The 21,659-nt window shown below is 34.5% G+C and overlaps 1 protein-coding gene across 3 annotated transcripts; it reads left to right on the top strand.

Annotated features, from left to right (window-relative positions):
• The first annotated feature begins 3,063 nt into the window (after nucleotides 1-3,063).
• Nucleotides 3,064-20,084, top strand: LOC117102010 (carbohydrate sulfotransferase 10-like). 3 transcript variants are annotated; one of them, XM_033242217.1, is made up of 9 exons: nucleotides 3,081-3,177; nucleotides 8,575-8,610; nucleotides 8,908-9,010; nucleotides 9,647-9,831; nucleotides 14,681-14,767; nucleotides 15,914-16,041; nucleotides 17,967-18,054; nucleotides 18,352-18,431; nucleotides 19,081-20,084. In XM_033242217.1, exons 6-9 carry the CDS (start codon nucleotides 15,934-15,936, stop codon nucleotides 19,924-19,926), a joined length of 1,122 nt encoding a protein of 373 aa, XP_033098108.1. In that variant the 5' UTR covers nucleotides 3,081-3,177; nucleotides 8,575-8,610; nucleotides 8,908-9,010; nucleotides 9,647-9,831; nucleotides 14,681-14,767; nucleotides 15,914-15,933; the 3' UTR covers nucleotides 19,927-20,084. The 3 variants fall into 3 exon arrangements, with proteins under 3 accessions (XP_033098107.1, XP_033098108.1, XP_033098109.1); XM_033242216.1 differs by lacking the exon at nucleotides 8,575-8,610 and having other exon boundaries at nucleotides 3,064-3,177; XM_033242218.1 differs by lacking the exons at nucleotides 3,081-3,177; nucleotides 8,575-8,610; nucleotides 8,908-9,010; nucleotides 9,647-9,831 and adding an exon at nucleotides 14,156-14,569.
• Nucleotides 20,085-21,659: the final 1,575 nt, after the last annotated feature.

The raw sequence follows: 21,659 nt of genomic DNA on the forward strand, positions 1-21,659 counted from the left end.
TTAATACAAAATATCTACTTCGAAATACTGCAAATTTATCTTTTAATCTGATTTTGATTACAGTATTAGTGTCAACATCGCGAAGAATTATCTGTCAGAATTGATTTTTGTGTGTGTGTGTCTAGAACGGAACCTACATTATCAAAAGTGCATCGTCTGCTACGCAGTCTTGAGCGTAAGCAGGTGCTAAAATGTTTCCTCTTCTCGGGTAATTTTGAATGCGTTTGAGTGATTGCAAAGGGAAATATCAGATTGGGGCTTAGTTCGGATTTTAGTTGAACTTAAAGAAAGAGGTTAAGCGCCTTATTGAAATGTTGTAAACGATGATGGAGTAGATGTTACATATTAACGGATAAGCAGATGTCAGGTTTTAAAACAATGTGTCAACTTTATGATGTCATTGCAGATGTATAAGGCTTATGTCAGTGTTCTGAGAGAGGCAGTTCTGCAGGTTTCTGTGCTATTTTTGTACGAACCTGACAGTCATGTTGATAAAGAGCTACGGTGATGAGACATAGTCATCTTACAACGTGAGTGATCATGATCATTCAGACAATATTGACAAACATTAATTACCGTACCCCAGTCACCAGTTATTAAAAACTCTCAATCACGAACCTCACTTGGCGACCACCGTCAGCTAGGTATTTCTCAGTTGACTGTACTGAACTACCGTTTACCTCTGTGGGAAAATGCATGGTCAGGGAATGTTTAAAAATTTCCGTCTGTCAAACGACGTCAAATTTGACTGTGTTCCCCGAAGTCGAGAAATGGAGCAGAATCCGACGTTTATGTTGGGGAAGCACACGTTAGGCCTACTTGTCGGACGAAAAATGTTAAATTTTCGCCCCCCCCCCCCCAAAAAAAGAAAATGAAAAGAAGGTCTATGACAAATTCTGCTGCATGTTCCCAAAAAATAAAATAAAAAGAAGGTCTATGACAAATTCTGCTGCATGTTCCCAAACGGCGAAAGATGGAGCAGACTACCTGTATCTCTGGAAAAAAAGATCCTGGAAAGAAAGATTTCTCCAAAGAGTTATACTATGTGTTCGCCGACAACAAGAGAAGGAACACTCTTGCTTGTTGTCGGGGATGATCACGTCTATGGCGAGGATCATCCCAGAGAAATTGTGCCACCACTTCATCCACCCATTCCTTGACTTGTGGGCAAAGTTTGAGGTTCAGTGTTTCCCAGTGATTTGACGGCTACCTCCCCGACGGAAGTCCTGTGCCCCATGTACCCCTACTGGCATCGCCACTGAAACACGTTTGTAATCATTAGGAAGTTGACTGTTAATAGGCTGTAAACTCCGGAATGCATTCAATTTATTAAAAATAGAAGAATCAGAATCAGTTTAGCCAGACATGAGTCAATAATCTAGGATATACATCCAGGGGAACTGTCCGACAGGGTCGTACGTCAGATCGCTAGCCTCGATCAGGACCTTGAGGCCACAAGAGGGCTAGCCTTGGTGCCCTTAGAGAAACTGGGACTATTTTATGCAAATTAGATTTTTTTTAATCTACTTTATATCTTCCATGGTACAGTAAGTGGAAATCAATTAATTATACATCCAATTTGACAAGATATATTAGTGTAAGTGGATTTTAAGCATTTAAACATGATAAATACATAAATGATTATCGTCAAGTGGCAATCACTTTATTACACAACATATGATAATTTATTAACTACACTTTTCAAACTGAGTAGCAGCACTTTCAAATAGAAGATGCATTCAGAAGAAATTACAGAGTAAGGCATCCCAAGGACATTTTTTGAAAATAAATTTAATAAATAATGGATAGTTAAAAAGACTGTTAAATGAATATTAAATCGATCAGTACTACCAGGTGACAATGAATAATGTTTTCATTCAGAAGCCATGCGCACAAGACCAACGGCATAATGTCACGTTCGATGGGTGAGATAATTATTAGAACACTGTATCACAACGAAGCCAGGCTCAACGACGAGGTGGGGTGTTCTCTCCGCTACTGTTTTAAATTGTGTGTGATAAACGATAAAAACGGCATCAAATGGAAGAAGACACCAAACCAATCAAATGTTGATAGCACAGATGTCAAGAGTTATCTCACAAGAAATGATCACATTCATAAATTGCAATCGTACAATTCAGCAGCATGTGTAAAAAACACGAGAACAATCTTTGAACAATCAGAGTTACAAACAATAGTGGGCTCCCAAAATGTTAATTTAATAGATATTGTTTCTAGCAATCATTTACATAATTTAGTCCATATGAAAATGCTACTTGTCTTCAAATTCATGTTATAGTTTGGAAAGTGCCGTAGGCCTACCATGTTTACGGCCTTTCACTCTCGAGACAGCTTTTTCCCTCTACAGTGCATGTGATGGAGCCCTCTCGTGGGTACAAGTTATTATCTGTCTACAATGGGCAGCGTTACCTAATTCGGTGGTGGGTACACTGGTTATAAGCCTTCTAAAGAAACTCAATGTAGAATTAAAGAAGCAAAGCTTTTGATCCAGTGATCAATAAATTGCCATTCAAACGACAAACAAAAATACTAATTTTTTTCTAAGGTGTGAATGATGGAATTATGTACGTGTTCTAACTCACGGTAACTGTTACATCCTTGCCTATTTTTGATTAACTTTTGATTAATTTCTTTATATAATTATATATAATATAATATTTTGTAGTTAGCATTTTTATGACCTTAAGTTTTACTCAACATTTTCTTGGAAAGTACTGTTTCCTTATTTTAATTTGTTTTACTTTGTAAAGCTCATAAATATTATTATCCTACAGTATGACCTACAAGTTCCTTTATCCGTGGTCAGTATTTAATTAACGCAAGGTAAATGAACTGAGTTTGGTAACTCCAAGACTTGAATGAGGTTTCGCATCCTGGACATTTACTTTCAGTTGGTCCATCCACTTACCTTAATTAAGTATATGTTTATCGGACACTTTACTATAGCTTTTAATTGGTGGATTAGTTTGCTAACCTTGTTGGAATTGGTGCCCTGATTGGATGGGACCCTTAATATGCAAAGTGTCACACCCATCTTAAATGGCCTTACTACCCAAAGTACTTCAGTTGTAATTTGGGATCCAGTGCAGACAACTCAAGATATCTTTATTACCTGGAACCCTGTTATTTTGTCCGGCTTCAGTTCCACGCTGATCTGTAAGTAAAGTACTTAAATTGCTGCTTCAGGTTCTAACCACCACCGTCCTCTAAGCTCATTTATATGTTTAATTTTTATCTTTGTTTAATTACCGTATTGTAATCGCATTGTAAATAAATTATATATATTTTGTAAATACACAAAAGTTGTGATCTCTTTTCTGTTAGTTATTCTGAGCCGTAACTTAACAGTAACCATTATTACTTTAGTTCCTGATGATTAATTGTTGATGTTGCACCGTGTTCAGCTGTGAGGAATAGTAATAATCGCTCACACTCTAGCTTAGTATTCCTTACCTGTCCTATCTATCCATCAAATATATAAATTAGGCTTCACATCATCATGTAATACCATTGGCACGACTACCTTTGGAATTATGGTGCATACAATAACATACGAGGTTCAATAGCTTGTTTTATTGCTATTTATGGTGGAATATTTTAAGATACAAAATATACAAACTGTCTCTTATACACATCTAGATGTGTATAAGAGACAGATATACACATACATACATATATACTATATATATTATAGCATATATACAAATAGAATTAAATATTTGTCGCTCACATCACGGACTAACACAATCAAAGTAGGTGTCCAATCGAGATTCGAACCCGGGATATTTTGCTGTCTATGCAGACTCTTTAAACCAACTGGGCCATTGAGGCTTTGTTGAAAATACATGGTACAGCCTGTTCTTATAAGCATTTGACAAAAAGACAAAATTAGCTGAAGATTGTTGCACCGTGTACATGGCCGGGGGCCCGGGCCTCCCACTTTTTGGCAGAAAATATATAATGTCTATGCAGATTTTTGTATGATCGGCTCCCTCGCAAATGTTATTGGTTTATAAACATCAACAAAGTATGCATGAAATGTTAACAGGAAGCAAATGGAATCACTATAGTCATCAGCTTATGCAGTGTACGAGAATCAGACCTAGCCGACCAATTACCTCATGACCAGAAACCAGCCAGACTCATATTTCGCCTCAAGAAACAGTCACAGAGAAAAATGAATGAAATCTATCACGAACAAATATACGTCTTAAGCATGACAAACATGATGAATGACTGTAATATTGAAATGAAACTTGCATGGATTAGGCCGGTAATATTAGTGAATGGACTGGATACACTAAATTGAAAATATGAATTATAGTACTATCATTTTCTACAAAGAATATGGTTAGTAAAATTGATTTACGAGCTTCTGTAATTTGATAACATGGCTGTCCCTTGGAGGGGGCAGGTATTCTTGAGCTGGCCAAGGTCCCTCTCCACCAATGATTCGCTCTAGACCCTGTTGGTTTGGTCGGGAAATGTCAGACCCCAAATATGAACAGCTCCCAGAAAAATATATTTTATAGCGACTGCTCTTGTGTTGCGGCACTTTCACGCCCCTGCTAATTATGGCAGAAACAATATCAGGTACTGCTCGCTGAGAAGCATTCCTTAATAACGCATTAATTTAGCACAGACCAAATTTATTTAAAACATTCATTATATCCATAATCCTACCCATGAACAAGGGCGTCCTGCGAGCAAGGAATAGTAAATCTTGATAAATAAAGCTGTAATTATATTTTATTGGCTTTTCGTGTGTATTAAAATAAATTATATCTGTACTTAATATTAATATCATTGCTTGGCAGTTGACAGAGACTAAACAGAACACTGTCACAAAAAGGTAGGGAAGCTATGGTTCTCAGAACACAACAATTAAGATTGGCATTTGAAAGAGATCGCTTGCTTTTTGCCCGCAGCAATTCTATAGACGAACCATACCATACGTTATTTTCAACGTCATTCCCACCCAAAAGATATCTTTATATTGATATTTGTTGAAGACAGCACTGTGGCAATTGAGTGGTGTCTTGATTATAATATATAGTTCATCCAAGTCAGTTTCTCAGATCAGCAAATAGAATTGATTGTTTATCAATTTTGAAAGGTTTTACATTTTTATATGACAGGTAGGCTTATATCTCATTACTGTTTTATTTCAACTGCATGAGTGATACATTAGAATCATTTATATAATTTATAATGTTTTTCAGAAGTACAGTTTAATTACAATACAGCGGTCATGGGTTTTAAACCTCCCTTGTTCCATACTCCTTTATATGTAAATGTTATATTGTTTATTATTGTATGTTTATAAATAGGGGGCCTATAGGCCGAAATATAAAGTAACAATTAATTTTGTTTACAGTACCGGTAGGAAGAACGCCTATTTCAGATAAACGCCGATCTCAAATTAGCGCCGCACCAAACGTAGTTTTTCTGCTGAGATATCTGTCTCTTATACACATCTAGATGTGTATAAGACGGTGCGATCGCAACCCTTCCCCTCCCCCCTAAATTGATTAATAAAAACGTATATATATATTATTTTTTCTTTTTTTTTGCATTATTTTGTTAATATGAAGATTTAGAAGTTAAAGTAAAAAATAAAAAAGTAAATAAAACAGTTCAAAGGTTAAGGTAATGCAAGTAAAAAATGGTTTTATTTGTAGATTACTTAAGTCTATAAGTTTTCTCCCTTTTTATCATCTTTACGAGGATGAAACTCAATTATTAGACACAGCTTTCCATTGGGACTAGACACAGTTGTATAACACAGAACATGTTGCTCTACATAAACCGTCTCACAACAGGACCCTGGGATTGGAAGACATCTTAACCAATAAGCAAAGTCTCAACTACTCTGTTTTAGATAATAACGGCAAAGATTCAAGGCGCTCCTAGAATAATATTATACCTTATTTGGTTTGTAATCAAAAGCCAATTTAAATGCGTATGTGATGTAGACCTATTAATCATTTTCAAGTACGCGCTATCATCATTCATCATGCAAAATCCTCATTTAGTTATAGGCCTAGACCTATCATTTTCTGCTTATTCTTTTGGTATAGTAGTACATCTCTTTAATGTATGCCCATTTTATTCTGTTTACTTTACTATTTTACGAGACAATAATATTTCATTTGTATTTATGTGTTATAGTTTACTATACTGATGTTGACATTTGTGAAACCGTCTTGTAAGTACCGGGTCTGGGTTTGTTGCAAGTTACGTAATGCTTATGGGTTCTCGGGCGGGGTCCCAGCCCAAAGAGGACCCAAAACAAGCAAGTTAAAACAATGTAATTCCTGTTTTTTAACTCACGAATGTCCACAGTTTTTATTGATAGTATCATGCTTTTACCGTTTGGAGACCAGTAAATTATTCAGGCATAATTATTGTAAGTCATGAAATATGGTGAATCAGGGAGCAGGAATTTCACTGTTCCCTGGGTGAATTAACTGCAAGACATAGAAAGTATATCCTTGCTATAAGGTTTAGATAGCTTGAAAATGGGAAAACAAATAGGCCCTATTGAAACCAAGGAGGTACTATACTCTATAGGCCTAGGTGATCAACATTTTGAGTAATTGTGAAACAATAGTAAATGTGGGGCCTTTGGGGAAACAGTGCAGAAATCTTAGGTTGTAATATCTAAAAGCAAATATAAGATGTAAACAAAGGGATACAGTATTTGAAATATATAACTTCGGAGATGCAGTACCAATAGCTGGCATGGCACTTACTGGACGCGGTGCCCGCGTGCAAACTGCGGTCACCGGACACCGGCAAAATCATGGATTTACTTTGATTTGGTTTGGTTTTTTTTTTTCAAGCTGTTATACAGACCGCGAGCACTGCAGGCGCCGCGTAATACAGTAGAACTCATATAAAGTATTGTAGACATTTTAAGGCCAACAAAATGTTCCCTTAATGGGAGTGTCCTCTGTTTAGAGTTTTCTTCGCTGGGATCTGCGGAGGACCAGGGATTTTATCCCTGAGCAGTCCCCCAGGATAAATAATAAAAGAAAGAAAGAGGATGCTAACCAAAATTTGTTAAATTGTTCTCTTAATATGGGTTTTTTGCACGTAGTTATACACTGTTTTACTATTAGATGTGTACAATTATTTTTACTGCCAATGAATTCTGTGACAAAATATAATGTAGTAAATGTGTATATCCTGGCCATAAAGTTTCACTATTCTTTTACATTGTTTGAAAATGCTGATCACCCAGAATAAGAATAAGAATATTTTGTTTTATTTTTCAAGTTATCGAAACCTTAGGCTGCAAGGACGTAGGCTTACACATTACTGTACCAAATTTTGTTAAAGGAAAATCTTGGTTGGAAATATCTAAAAGTCAATATTAGCCTAAGTGTGAAGAAAAAAATAATTGAAAATATAAAGGAATGATTTGTTATAGGCCTACTTGCAGTGTTATTATGTGCTTATTGGCGCATTCATATCGATTTTGATTTTCGGATCGGAAAGCCTACTGAACCGATCAGAAAATGAATAGGCCTATGGTATGATAAATAAATAAATAAATATGGACGTTTTGTTTAATTCAACGGGAAATGCGGTCCGAATTTCGGTTCAAATCCGACATTTTGAATGCAGCTTAAGTCGGAAGATCAAACAATCGTGCACTGATGAATAATCTGTACATAATTTGGAGGTAATATGATGACGTCACGATTGATTTTATAAAGCGTTTTTGACAGTTGTACAAGGTAGATCCTCTACTAAATACAATATGTTTATTTATTTATTCAAAACTACACTTTTATATCACTGTGGCACTCTTCCAAAAAGAAGGTGGGTCCAATAAAAAAAGATTAAACAAAAGTAAACAAAATTACAAAACTAAAGAAAAGAAATGAAAATCAGCAAGATAGCAATTACACAACTTAACTAAAAAATTCACATATAAAATATAACACCACCCACTCCCACACCCGCCAACTAATAGATAAAGTATTGACCCATTGACATTAACATTTCTTCCCTTTTTAACCTACAGAAAGTCTACAATAAACATTCACAAAACAGCAAAACACATTATCCCCAACCCACCCACCTTTTTTAACCTACAGGAAGCTAAAATTAACATTCTCAAAACAAACCCTTGCCAACCCACCCATAGACTTGAACAGAAATATCATCAATGCAGAAATGCAGAAATGAACAAAAAAAAAAACACGATTGTATTGAATGTACAGTAAATAGGCAGAACAGTCTAAACTAAGGTATGCAATTAGTTAATTAATTGAAAATTAATTCCCAGACCGTTTTTATGTGGGTGTGCGTACCTGTATGTGTGCACGTATGTATGTTGGTTTGTATACATTTATTACATTGAAAAACAAATTAAAATGAACAGCAATGCAGAAAAGAAAAAAATACAAGCAATTTACGTTAAATAGGCGGTTAGAAACTAAGGTACTGTATGCAATTAACAAGTATTGTAATAAATAAATGAAAAGCAAATAAAAGTTATTGTATAAACTAAACGTCATTCTTGACGTCTCAATTCTACAGACTGATGGAAGTGGCCCGATGATCGTGAAAGTAACGGTATGTACAGTAGGTTTCAAGTCTACGATCTTTTTGCTGAAATAGGCCTAGATTATCCGAGCTGCAGCAGTAATACCTTAGCGTTGTTGTCGATGAAGCACGTGAACGCGTAATGCCTTAAGCCAAGCACCAGCTTAGCTACGAAGAACTTGTTTTTCATTACTCTCATTTGAGTATTATTTTGACTTTGTCCATTAATCCGGAAAAATCTTTATCTAATCCTTGTAGGATAACCTTTCTTCTTAATGAACATGTGTTTTAGTGGTTGGATAATTTTATTGCCATTGTTTTGTGCAGGGGATAATGTTAAAAGTTAGTGAAGAAGAAGTAATCTGAAATGGGAATCGAAAGGGAAACCTTGACAACACGGAAATGAATGTTCATTTAGATCTGTGTTGAGGTACGTATTTCCTTATTATCATTATAGCATTCTTAATAATTCATTATCATGATCATCACTAATATTATTGTTGTCATCATCATCTTCATTTATCGCAATAATTATTAATATTTTATATTAGTTAACGTCTTCTTTAATAATGTATTATGAAATGTGTTCAGAAAAAAAGATAAATACAATCTGTTTCTAAAGATGAGATACTGTCTGACCAATCATAAACATAGCATTGTGTGACAAGTTTTCATTTGAAAGCTGAATGTTGATTGGTCAGATTTGAGTTTAGTAAAAGCTGTAAAGACAGAATGTTGAACGGCAATGACTTGATCATTTCATGTATCATCTCCGTAAGAGTCTACGTATTTTTGCAACTCAACGTCTTTGTGGTAATTAGTCATAATACCTCAAACGATGAGAAATTGCCATAAAGAAATCGGAGAATGTTTTCAAGTTCTTTTTATGATATATCATAATGCCAAAATATTCTAATGTTCTGAGCCTTTATTATGGATAAATAAACATTGGCCAGATAAATGTGGAAATATTTTCAACTTTTTTGCATGATAATATTTTTATTTATTATGGTTATTCCTTTTTATGTACCATTCAGTAAAAATGACTAGTCTTTATTGCTTTCAGTACTGTAGATCTGGTTCTATGATCGAAACTGAGTTACTTTCGTCAGCAATGAAGACAACTGCGGAGACACTCCGAAAGATGATGTGCTTCAAAGTGGAGTCAAAAGAAGAGCAGTAATAGATTATGTCTACTCTGTTATAGTTAACCAAAGAAAAATCCCAACCAAATGCTCATGTATACAATTTGTACGTATATATATGCCTATATATACATTTATATATATATATATATATATGTATGACCATTTTTTACAATGACTTAGCTTGCTCCGTTTTCTAATATTTCAGTGTCATTGCTTTCATTAATTGTGTGTATCATGTTTTCATAGATGTCTTTTATGTTATTTCTCGTTGTTTTTTGTGAAATGGCCCCCATTTGACAGTGATTTAGTTCATACTTGTGGTGTCACATGTTTCAACGTAGGCCTACGCGTCACCGTGTATTCTTGTTAAATTTTTTTTAAATTGTATGTAATGAGAAAAATAAATGATAATATGAAAATTTGTCAGAAGTCAAACCAATCATTGTTGATGTCAGAAATTCTCCATCGCGATTGAACCCAGGACGTAGTAAAGAAATATTTATAATTTAAATTAAATCATGAGCCTAATTCAAAATAGTGTAGTACAGTATATTAAATGCACCTTCCGCACAGAACATTATAAATGTGGAATATATCAGATGAAAGTCACCTTTATCATTATTATTATCATCATCGTCATCATTATCATTACCATTGTCAGCAGCAGCATCTTAACTTACTCTACCATATGATCCACTTGGTTTACTATGTAAAATAATGCATTGTCTAGCTACTGTAGGGAACAGGTTTTTATTTTGTTTAACCTCAGACAAGGACCTCTAACGCTACCGTTTTGTACCTAATACCTTATAGTTGATATATGCCGTTTAATTTACCTACAAACATTATGAAAATGATCACCAAGTGCTTCTCTCAATCTGATAATAGCAGGTGGTGTCGTTGATGATCTATTTTCATTCTTACCACTAATTTTGGTTAAGGAGCATATGGTACCTGTGGATCTAAATAATTTATGATACAGCAAAGTCATTCGTTTTATTCATGTATAATATTTATTACTAGGAAGGCACAAGGCATCTGGCCTTGCAAGGGACGTTATCAAATGATGGTGAAAGTACTGGTGCTTATAGTAGTTCTCGGGACCGAAAAAGCAACACCTCTCACCAGCATCTTGTGTTCCAACACATTTGTCCTTTTTTGGCTTCCAGTATGAGCCACTGAAACTGTCCGGATGTTCCATTTTTAAAAGTTTTCTTTACCAGTTACTGAAAGATCCGCTTTTTACCATATCTCCATATTATATTTTAAAGTAGGACCTGCATTTCGCTAGGATAAAACATGTTAACGAAGATGCCTCTTCCATTTTTTATCCGAAGGCCTGGGTTTAATTTCCACCGCTGCCACCATGTAATGTATTATTCACAATATTTCATACTAATTTTTTGTGAGCCCACATTTTTGTAACCTAGCTTTCTATAATTCACTTTGATGCATAATTATTGAATCCTTTCTACAAACAAAACCCAGCTAGCATGTAATACTAACTAATTTATACTGTACCGTATTAACCCATTAGTAGCCTTTTGTTCTCCAAAGTTTGGTGGTGAGATGTGGTGTGTTATCATTTATTAACCTACAGTGGTACATGATTTCACTAAATGCAAAATAGTTTTTTTTACTTTATTTTACACACTATGACGCGTGTAATCACAGTCGTGCGTTTAGTGACGTGTACTGTAGCATAGTGATGATGTATTATCACGTAACGCAAAAAATAGATTTATTTCATAGTAAAACATGTGGTTGTTGACTCATATTGGACGGTTGTATGAGACCATCTTTATAATGATCTAACAAACATCTTTTGCCAAGGTAGTTAAAATGTTTCTTCCAATGTGATCGATCTGATAGAGTGCGCACATAGTCATATGCATGATTATGAAGGAATTCATGAATTTATATATTATTATTTGTATATGTAAAAGGAAAGGAAACAACTAAATAAATGGGATGAAATTTATTGGCCGAATAAGTAACAAAATGAATGATTTATATTTCACATCAAAATTCTACAGCACAATCAGACTAAAAATATACAATGTAATACCACTAAAAAAACAAGGATTGTTTTTAATTAATATAAATACCTCATGTGAGAAAGCCTGTCCTATCTGGTAATCGATTTATTAATCATTTAATGTTACAACGATCATTATCCCGTTTAAAGTATCGTAAGGTAGATATGCCCAAATTTCTCTTATTTAATGACATTCTATCATCAAACCTGTAATGTAAATGGCCAACGGGCTAAATCACAGCCAATTGAAAAGCGCGAGCTCAGGATATTTTCATGAAGCATTCAACATGGGCTAAAATTATTACAGTATTAACGTGGGTTCATGGGGATGAAGTCGTGTTAAGTGGTAAAAAAATGTTTGTTGAGACGTGATATCTGTTACTAAGCGATTTGAATAGTACTCGGGGATGAACGATGATTATCTGCCTCGTTAAAATATCCACAAGATGCATTTAAACTACAATTTATTGCTTACAGCTAGATAGTTTGATGCAGTGAAATTTGATGTGGTTGATTATTCCACTAACTTTCAGGTGATTTATTTTTATTAAAGGATGAACATGTAAGCCATATGAAATATAAACTATTTAATTGTGCGTTTATGAACACTGAAATTATCTTAAAGTGTTTCTCTTGCGTCAGAAACGCGCTTTCATTGATACTAAAGGTAAATAAATAATAATAATAATTCAGCATTAATTTTCGACGTCCACTGGCCTAAAGGAGCCATTTTAATACGTATAGTACCTGTGTCCCGCAGCTTGGACCACACTAGAACGCATCAGACGCACACCGACACAGCCTGGGTTCCAGGCCATAATTTTGGGCTACTCACTTTTTATTACGCGTCATACCAAGTTTATTTGGCGTCCCATACTCGATTTCTTTTTCTGTCTCAAAATTAACTTGCTTGTTGATGGCGCTGTCCAGAATGAGAAAAATTGATAAAGGTACTAAAGGGTGGCAAGTCTAACCATTGTTTATGTATTTGTATATGTATTTATATTGATATTTATATTGCTGTTTTGCTGCTTTTGTATTGTGTTGTCGAATTATGAATCAATAAATTTAAAAAAATAAAAAAAAAGTCTAACCATTGAGGTATGAACCGACACAAGGCAAGTTGTGCCTGTTCCAGTTGCTAAAATACGTTACAGCATCATTTTTCTCAATCTCCTATTTGGAGAAAGTTAGATGGCGAGGATATGACGTCACACGTCTGGCGCCGAATGTTCAGTAACGTCCCAGGGTCAATCAATGATGAATAGCTGTTTTCCAGAATAATTAAAATGCGAAGGGCTTATTAAAAAGCTTTTAAATTGTGTTTTTAATTAGAGGCCAAAATTCCTTTCATTTAAATGTTCATGTTGTCTCTATCCATTTATTATTTATTTTACTTTTAATGTTTTTAATCTGGATCGGTTTTGATTCAGTTTTACCAACGTAATATTTACTGCGGTTACGGTACTTCACTCAATTTCTGGAGGATTTACTAAATAAAATTTAAAACTGAAATAATATCAAAGAGAATAAAGTCCTGGAAAGAGTAATAATATCATGCAAACTCGCGAGAAAGCCACTTCGGCTTCTCTGTTGCAGGATTAGTTCTATCTGGTTCGATCTTCACGTTGTTTTTTGTTAGATTTGCGGTCATTATCTTATTATAAGAAATAGGTCTTATGAGTGGTGTTATTGATATATTAATGTACCTGAGATGATGCTTGGGATTCAAAGAGGAGTCGATAAATTAGTGAATAAGTTCTCAGCTTCATATCTATAGCCACAGAATTATATTATATTAGCTATCCATATAGGCCTATAAACACCTCGCAAAATTAGTGATAAAAACTTCAGTTTGGTTGAAATAAGAGCGTATGTATTTTCTCGGTGAGCAGCTAATACCGAATCAATTTGTTTATCAAATACGTCCGGTACGTTCTTCGCTACTTATGTTGGCACAGCGATTTAGCTGGATGAGTTCTTTGGTTGTTAAATTATACATATCTATAAGGTGAACACAATTGCTAATTTCCGACCAACTGTAATGAATTCATTTTCCGCTATGCTGTGTGCTTGAAGTTGGATCCGAAAACAACATTAGAGGCTATCTGAACGTCTTTCCAAATGCACTGACGTCATTAAGATGAATGAAGAGGTTGGAGTGGAACTGTAATTATTGATTTTAAAATAATACAATTAAATAGTTTAGGACGTAGCTCAATAATGTATAACGATATAAATGATATAATATATTTGTTATATATTTTTTTAATTTATTGAACTTTGTTTAATGAGGGTAGCCATTACAGCTAAAAAGCCGGCTCAAAGGGGCCCTCTGATGTGATATATATGAGCAGTGCACTGACAGACTCTATCGAAACACGCAAAATTTCCAAAGCAAGTATTTAGTTACCCTTTAATTAGGTCACCTGTGGCGCTTAAAATAAGCACTGTGAGTCATTACCGACTACCTTTTAGAACACAAAGTTGGCTGTGGCATGAACACGAGGGCAAAGTACACCCCAGCGCAACAGTAGGCCCGGGAATACGCGTTTGTCTGATTGCTTTCTGTGTGTGCCACAGAAGCCTGTGTTATTTATAGAGCGTTTCTAAAGACGAGTATTCATGGCATGATACGATGGATGTTATCATTGGTTACTGTAAAAGGCACTGCATGCTTCAGTTAGTAGCATGCTGGGAAAAGAATGCGTCTGAGAATACTTATCCGATACAAGTGGACTTCGTATTTTGTGATTTCAGCTCAGCCTAGTGTCTTATTTTGGAATTAGATTCAAATGCCATAGTAAGGGAAACTAATTTATTACGCACAAATATAATTCAGGTTTTTTTCAATTGCTTTACAAATCTGTGATATCTACAGATCAGAGGAAAGACAAATGTTTTTGCATTTTAGGCATTGGTTTTAAAGAAGCAGCATGAAACTTCATTATTTTTCCTGCATCCCTGTCGAAGTCTAACTCATTACGAGAGAAATGCTAAGGTAGGCTTTATTACACCATTCATTTATTCATTGCACATCTGACATGGGCGGAATTTGCATATTATGTCAATATTGTTCTGTCATGTCAAGAACTTGTATTAGCCGCCTGTCACTCTCTTTGGTCAAGTTTTTTTTTTGTTTTTTTTGTTTTTTTGTTTTTTTCCAAAATCAACCGATGTAAATGTTAAGAAATATTGCTGAACACAATTTAGAAGAAAGTAATGTCAGTAGCTACTTTAGTATTTTATAGTATAATGTAGCTGTACTGGTTCAATAGCACCTCCCTGGTTCAATATTTTTTTGACCTTTTATTGTTGTTTATCTTTATGATAGGCATCGTGTGAAGTATGATTAATCGATCATACTACAGTATGATCAATACTGTAGTTCTATTTATCAAACGTATAGGCCTGGACTATTTTTTCATTCCGGATGTATTTAAAAAAAAATGGAAAGATAAGTTTCAACCGCGAAAGAAACTGATGATTCATGTGCTAGGTTTGTTGGGAAATAAACATGACGTGTTCATAAGCTATAATCATGGAGGAATTAGTTTACTTCATGCTATAATGAACATTATGAGTGTAACTACTCGCCCTGGAGGGTTATTACTGTAAATAGGGTCAATTGACAGGCATATTCCTATTTTATCTTATTAGGTTGTTTGAGGAAAAAAATGTTAGTTATCGTGTCAACATCTCTGATAGAAGTAATACGGAACTAATACCTTTATCTAAATAATATTTAGGCCCTATTATGACTGTCTCTTTAATTTGAAAAAAAGGTGTCTGTTAAACCAGGTTGGACTAGTAGAATCACATAAGGATATGATATTACCAGGGAGAAAAGTAGAAAACTTTTAATAAGAAAAGAAATATCAGTGTAACCTAGAAGCCTATTAAACTACATTCTCTCACATTATTTTTTTTCAATTATACTTTGTATTGATTTTATATTTCATATTTAAGCCTCTTGTGCTATTTTGTTTTTTCATAGTAAATATACAGTAATTGTTTCAGATGTGCTGCTAACTTTACTGATATGTGTTTAAAGCTGAAGGAATACATAATAATAATCTCAAGGATTATTTGTCAATTTATGATATGAATTATGGCATATATTTTGTTGTATATTATAAATATTTAGTTGCAGGGAACAGCAGCATTATGGGAAATCGTTATAGTAGACACAATCCTAAAAAAGACCAACGCCAGGTCACTAGAATTACCGTGTTGTCCATTTGTGGTGTGAACAATTCTCAGGCTAGTCAGAACGTAAGTATTTTTCTTCATGACCTCGTATCTTGTTAATTATGGACACAATCCATTTTAGTTACTTTCTTTACTTTTCTTTTACTTTAGTCTGGCCTGTGTTTGGTCCCTAGGTATGAAATTCCCCAACAATTTCCATCTTTCACTATGGTTTGTATTCCAGTGTCTTTAATCAAGATGTTAATGAATGTAGTTTGGTCTTCTTTTCCCTTATTCTCGGTTTCTCGTATATTATTTTAAATTATATAATCTACCTGAAAGCAAGTCAGCATTAGGCGACATCTTACAATGCTTCCAAACGTCCTATAACTATGGCATTACCCCTATCAGTACCTCTCTCAGTACCCTATGCAGAATCACCCAATCACCTGAACACCCTTTTTATTGTTTTCTTCACTTGCGCCGTCAACTATCCGTGTTCCTTAGATCTTCTCCTGGTTTAAATTTCCTACCTATCCAGGGCTGTACTTCTCGCTTTCTCAACTTATTTCTTCCTTTCTCTATTATAGTTTGCCAAACACCCTCATTTTTGAGCCCGCCTAAACTTTTTTTTATATAAGAACCAGTAAAATTTTGCCCAGGCTCAGTGTTCTTATTTTTTGGCCAATTTCAGGCTCAAAATATTCTTATTTTGTTCTTCGTTTTACAAAATTTTCAAACATACCGTAGAAAATTATTATTGTACAGCAGTATACACTGTACTGGAATGTAGAAAAAATGGCCCCAGAAAAAAACTGCCCCTGAGACATAGGCCCCAGAAAAAAGGCGCTGGTAAAAATGGCCCGAAATGATGGGTGCAGTAAGTACAGTCACACCTACACATAAGGTACAAATATCTTTTTGTTCTTCTAGTTTTTTTTTAAAATAAAAATCTCATTTGACATTTTTACCTCAGCCTCAATTTGTTCTTATTTTGTTCTTAATTTTTACGAAATTTCAGCCTCAGTGTTCTTATAAAATGTGTTCTTATAAAAAAAAAGTGTACTCTACTTCGTGTGAACCCCTTTAAGTATGGTATAGAGCTTTAGATTACTGGCCTCCTCATAGTCTTTCCCAGCTTCTAACAATTTGTTTTAAATTATTTCTTTTTGTTGGTGGTGGGTGAGGGGAGGGGCGGGTGTGGGTGGTTTTATATTAATAAGAGTTTCCGTTTTGTGTATTGTATTGTATCTTGCGAATAGCCCTTGATGGTTTGGAGAGTTAATAATTTGAACTGAATTGAACAAACACAGTTATAAGAATATCAAAATTTTTGGAAATTCGGTCTAAATCGGATCAGTGATATATCTTGCATACGACTACTAAAGAATATTCGCAATAATCATTAAACTGGATGAAGAAATTGTTTATGTGTTTTAATAATGGTCGACTTATAGCGCATATCATAGAGACCTCTATGTGTTTAACATAAATAAGAATACAAATAAAATTATACTTCACTAATTCTACTCCTTAAATTAAGCATGGTTTGGCCGTTGGCTCCGAGAAGTTCATCCGCCCTTTGTTCAGCTATTTTTTTTATTGCTGCTGGGTGACCATTCACCCTCCTATCCAAAGGCCGGTAATGCCGTAGATGGGGCTTCCAGTTAGTCACCGGCGATTCGAGTGGATGCATCTTAACTGAAATTACACTAATCTTAACTACCTAAATGTAACTTAAACTTAAACTGAGGGTAAAACTATCCCCCGCCGGACACCATCCCGGTATTTCCAAATAAAGGTTTCGGGGTTAAACTCGAAGAGTACGGGTCTCCCTTTAATTACAGACCCCTCCAATTACAGACCACCTTAGAGACTGCACAAGCACGACCAATCTACGCTTTTATACAATTCAGTGGTAATAAACCGCATTAAGTTCTGACGTTTAATATTTGGCACAGCTGTACAAGTTAGTTTCATAATAGTATATATTTTCAATCTATCTGCAGACAATGAAGAAGCTAATCAGTCCGAGAACGGCGTTACTGTTTCTCGTGTTTCTGCTTCTAGTATACGTGTTTATTATCACAGGCTCAGGTAAGTATTACAAGTTTGATCGTCTGCTAAGGTACCACCCGCCAGGTTATAGATGGTTATAGTATACCTCCATGGTTATAGTCTGCTGCCTCATGTTGTGATCCATTATTATTATTAAAACATGCCAGTTGTCTCTCATGAGATAAAACAATATATTGAATTGTATCATGCCACTTAATATTCAAATGAAATTAAGGACATTACAATAAATAGAAAACCTGCATTATATTGGCTATAAAATGGCAACCGGTTGGTTTGTTTTCTCCTCATATCTTTATCTTCTGAACATTTTGACAGATGAGTATAGCTACAGTAATGTACGTGGTAGAGGAAACGATAAACAGCGGCATAGACCCACAGGAAATCGAATTCCAAAGGTGTGTTTCGATATAAGAGATTTGATTTTAGACAATATCCTTGTTTGCTTTATGACTATTTGTCAAATGCAATAGTACCGATTCGTTAGAAACATGTACAGCATTTCATGAATTCATTAATGCTGACATTGCTCACCATACTGATATTAAATTATTATTGAAATTATTATCATTATGATTTATTTGTACCCTCTTGTCCCATGCGGATAATCGTCAATTTACAGCGCTATAGAACAATAAAATGAGTTTCAACATTTTATACAAAAAAAATCAGTATTATTGACTTTCATATTTCAAATAAGCCTAATGTGTACAGGTCTCCCTCCTATTACCAGATACCAATTTTGGGACCAGGTTTTCCATAGTCTTTAGCAGCTTTGGTCTATAATTAGAATAATTAGCATAAAAGACATTTTGTTAATTTGGGTCCACAGAAGAGCGGTCTTGGAGGAGACTTTTATCACTTGATGAAAGTCTACCTTTTTAAACCACAGGACCTTTAAACAACATTAATGCCGCCGCTTCCAGGAGTTATAACGCTATTACCGGGATTAATTTTCTTAGGTAAACACTCTTAATGTAATATTGTTATTATTATTATGATTTAGTATTATGGTTAATAAATATAAAATGTTATTTATTTTCATAGTTTATAGATGTTCAAAAGCGACAGGAAGAACAAATAAAAAGGAAAGCGTTTATATACAAAAAATGTCAACAGCTACATGTTACAGATTCTCCGTATTCTGTAGAGGACATTCAAGATACAATAGGGCGCAACATCATGGTGAACGATAAATACAAACTGTTGTTCTGTTTCATTCCAAAAGTTGGCTGTACGACTTGGAAGAGGATATTTTTAGTATTGAACGGTTTCATCAATACTACTTTGGACCTAAAACCAGGAGAGGTTAAAGCTGTATTTTCAAATATAACCACATTGAAGCAGACAACAGCCATAGAAGCACTTAAAAAACTAAAGACATACACAAAGATCACATTCGTACGGCATCCATTCTCACGAGTCCTCTCCGCCTTCAGGAGTAAACTTCGGCCGGGACTCAAGTTTGATTACACGAAACAGTGGAGGGATAACCTAGGTCGGTATATTATGAAACGATACAGGTCTGGCACAAATCGCAGTACATACGACTTAACGTTCACCGAATTTGTAAGATATCTAGGCGACGAAACGCAGAAAACGCATTACTATTATGATAATAATCATTTCTACAGTCAACATAAAACATGTCTTCCTTGTCATATTGATTATGATTACATTGGTACAATGGAGACGTTTAAAGATGACGCAGAATACATTCTGAACGCTTTAGTAAAAGATCGTTTCATAGAACTGCCAATGGTGGCTGGGACAAACAGTTCATCCTTTTCATTACAACAAGAGTACTATTCCAAAGTTCCGCTTCATCTATTGAAATTATTATACACACGTTATCAACGTGATTTCCAGATATTCGGATATTTACCAAATTGATTTATTCGTTAGAATAATTTAGTTGCAATAACAGTTTCCTGTGGACGGTTTTGGGCGATTGATTCGTCTTTAGTATGAACGGTAATAAGTTATTTAAATTTTGGTTGATGCAAAGATACAAAGTACTGATTAAAAACCGTTATGCTCGTAAACACAAATTTATGTATTATTCTATTTGTAAGTCAAATAAGTTTGTTATTTTTTTTTGGAACACTAATAAATGCGACCAAAATTATATTATATTGTTCCAAATATGCAACATCAGACAGGTGCTGACGCATATTCTATTACCAACCTTTTGTTCTTTAATAATCTAATTATATTTAATTTTACAAACTGAATTATGATCATGGTCTAAACAAAAATTAACACAAGTAACTCCAGCTGTTCTATTTAATTTAATTATTCATGTTCCATTTGCAATGACAGAAATATACGACAGTTAGACATAATTTAAATTCTGTTTCGTTTTTATTCACCACTTATACTACAGTTCACCCTCTCATTCGAGACCACTTTGAGACCTAAACATTTGATGTGGTTTCGTGGGTTCGGTCTTGTAGTTTAGGTTTCAAGACAAAAACTGCAAGTGGTCTCTAAACTTAAACACTTTTCATATCTTAGAACATTGAATATTTATTTACTTTGAATTGATTCTGTGATCAGTCTCTAAATGAATGAATCCTTAATGTAGCTAAAATTTTTAGCAACTGGAACCAAATGAATCATTATTGTAGGTAAGCGTTTTAGCAAATGGAACCAAATTCAACCATATCTTAAAAGAATTGAATAGGCCTATTTACCGTATTTCCTTTGAATTTCATTCTATCTTCGGTTTCTAAAATAACTGAATATTAATATAGTTAAGTTTTTTAGCAACTGGAACCAAATGTTGAATCTATCTCATTACACATTACAACAATGTCTTGTATCTTGTACAAACCACTAACGACTAAAGTGGAATCGCTTAAAGCAGGTCTCGATTCAGCCAAGTTCATCAGATGGGCCAACAAATTCTGCAAAGGCTTATTTTTTTCATTTATTTAGTCCAAAGAACAATAAACTGACAAAAACAAAATAACAACTGTTTTAACATTGCATTTAAAAACAAAAACACTGAGGGGTGCTAGTATAATGATGTGCAGTACCATAGAGATAAGGCAATGTTTTTATGGGCAACTGTGCAAGCCATTAAAATTGTATGTTTGAAGATCGACGGAATACAGCATCGTCGTTCTCACACATCCAACCAGTGATGCCAATGGCAGACCCGCATCTCAGTGAGAAATAGAGGGTCCAATTGTAGACCCGCATCTCAGTGAGAAATAGAGGGTACCTCATAGAAAAAAAAGGGAAAAAATGAAATTGGTCAAATCAGTTTAGTTCGGGCAATGACAATAGATTTATTTCTGTGTGGCTGTCGTCTGAAACAAACAAAAAATAATTGATAAATTTAGGGTGGTTAATTATGCCTTTACTGTGTCCTTTTTAGAAATCAATATTAGTTGGATTTGTGTTCAAAAATGGTAGCATAAATGTCAGATAACTCACTCAAATAAAAGTATTAAAAACGTGCGAGCCATGTGCTTGTTTTTTAGACTATGATTTCAAATCTTTGAAGTCAAAAACTATTAAAACATTGTCCTTTTTATTGATAAATATGAGATAATCATGTTAAAATGAACCTCTATATTAATTTTTGAATTTTCATTAATATCATTTAATGGCGCATT

This window comes from Anneissia japonica, unplaced genomic scaffold, assembly GCF_011630105.1.
Source record: "Anneissia japonica isolate Jap-2015-1 unplaced genomic scaffold, ASM1163010v1 scaffold997_len2565447_cov190, whole genome shotgun sequence".
NCBI classification, from domain to species: domain Eukaryota; kingdom Metazoa; phylum Echinodermata; class Crinoidea; order Comatulida; family Comatulidae; genus Anneissia; species Anneissia japonica.

What these genes read in the sequence shown, in the direction of transcription:
- LOC117102010 (XM_033242216.1), top strand. Translation starts at nt 15,934, where the DNA reads ATGGGAAATCGTTATAGTAGACACAATCCTAAAAAAGACCAACGCCAG. An exon ending in GTTTATTATCACAGGCTCAG is followed by an intron (nt 18,055 to 18,351) that starts GTAAGTATTACA and finishes ACATTTTGACAG; the next exon opens with ATGAGTATAGCTACAGTAAT. An exon ending in CAGGAAATCGAATTCCAAAG is followed by an intron (nt 18,432 to 19,080) that starts GTGTGTTTCGAT and finishes TTATTTTCATAG; the next exon opens with TTTATAGATGTTCAAAAGCG.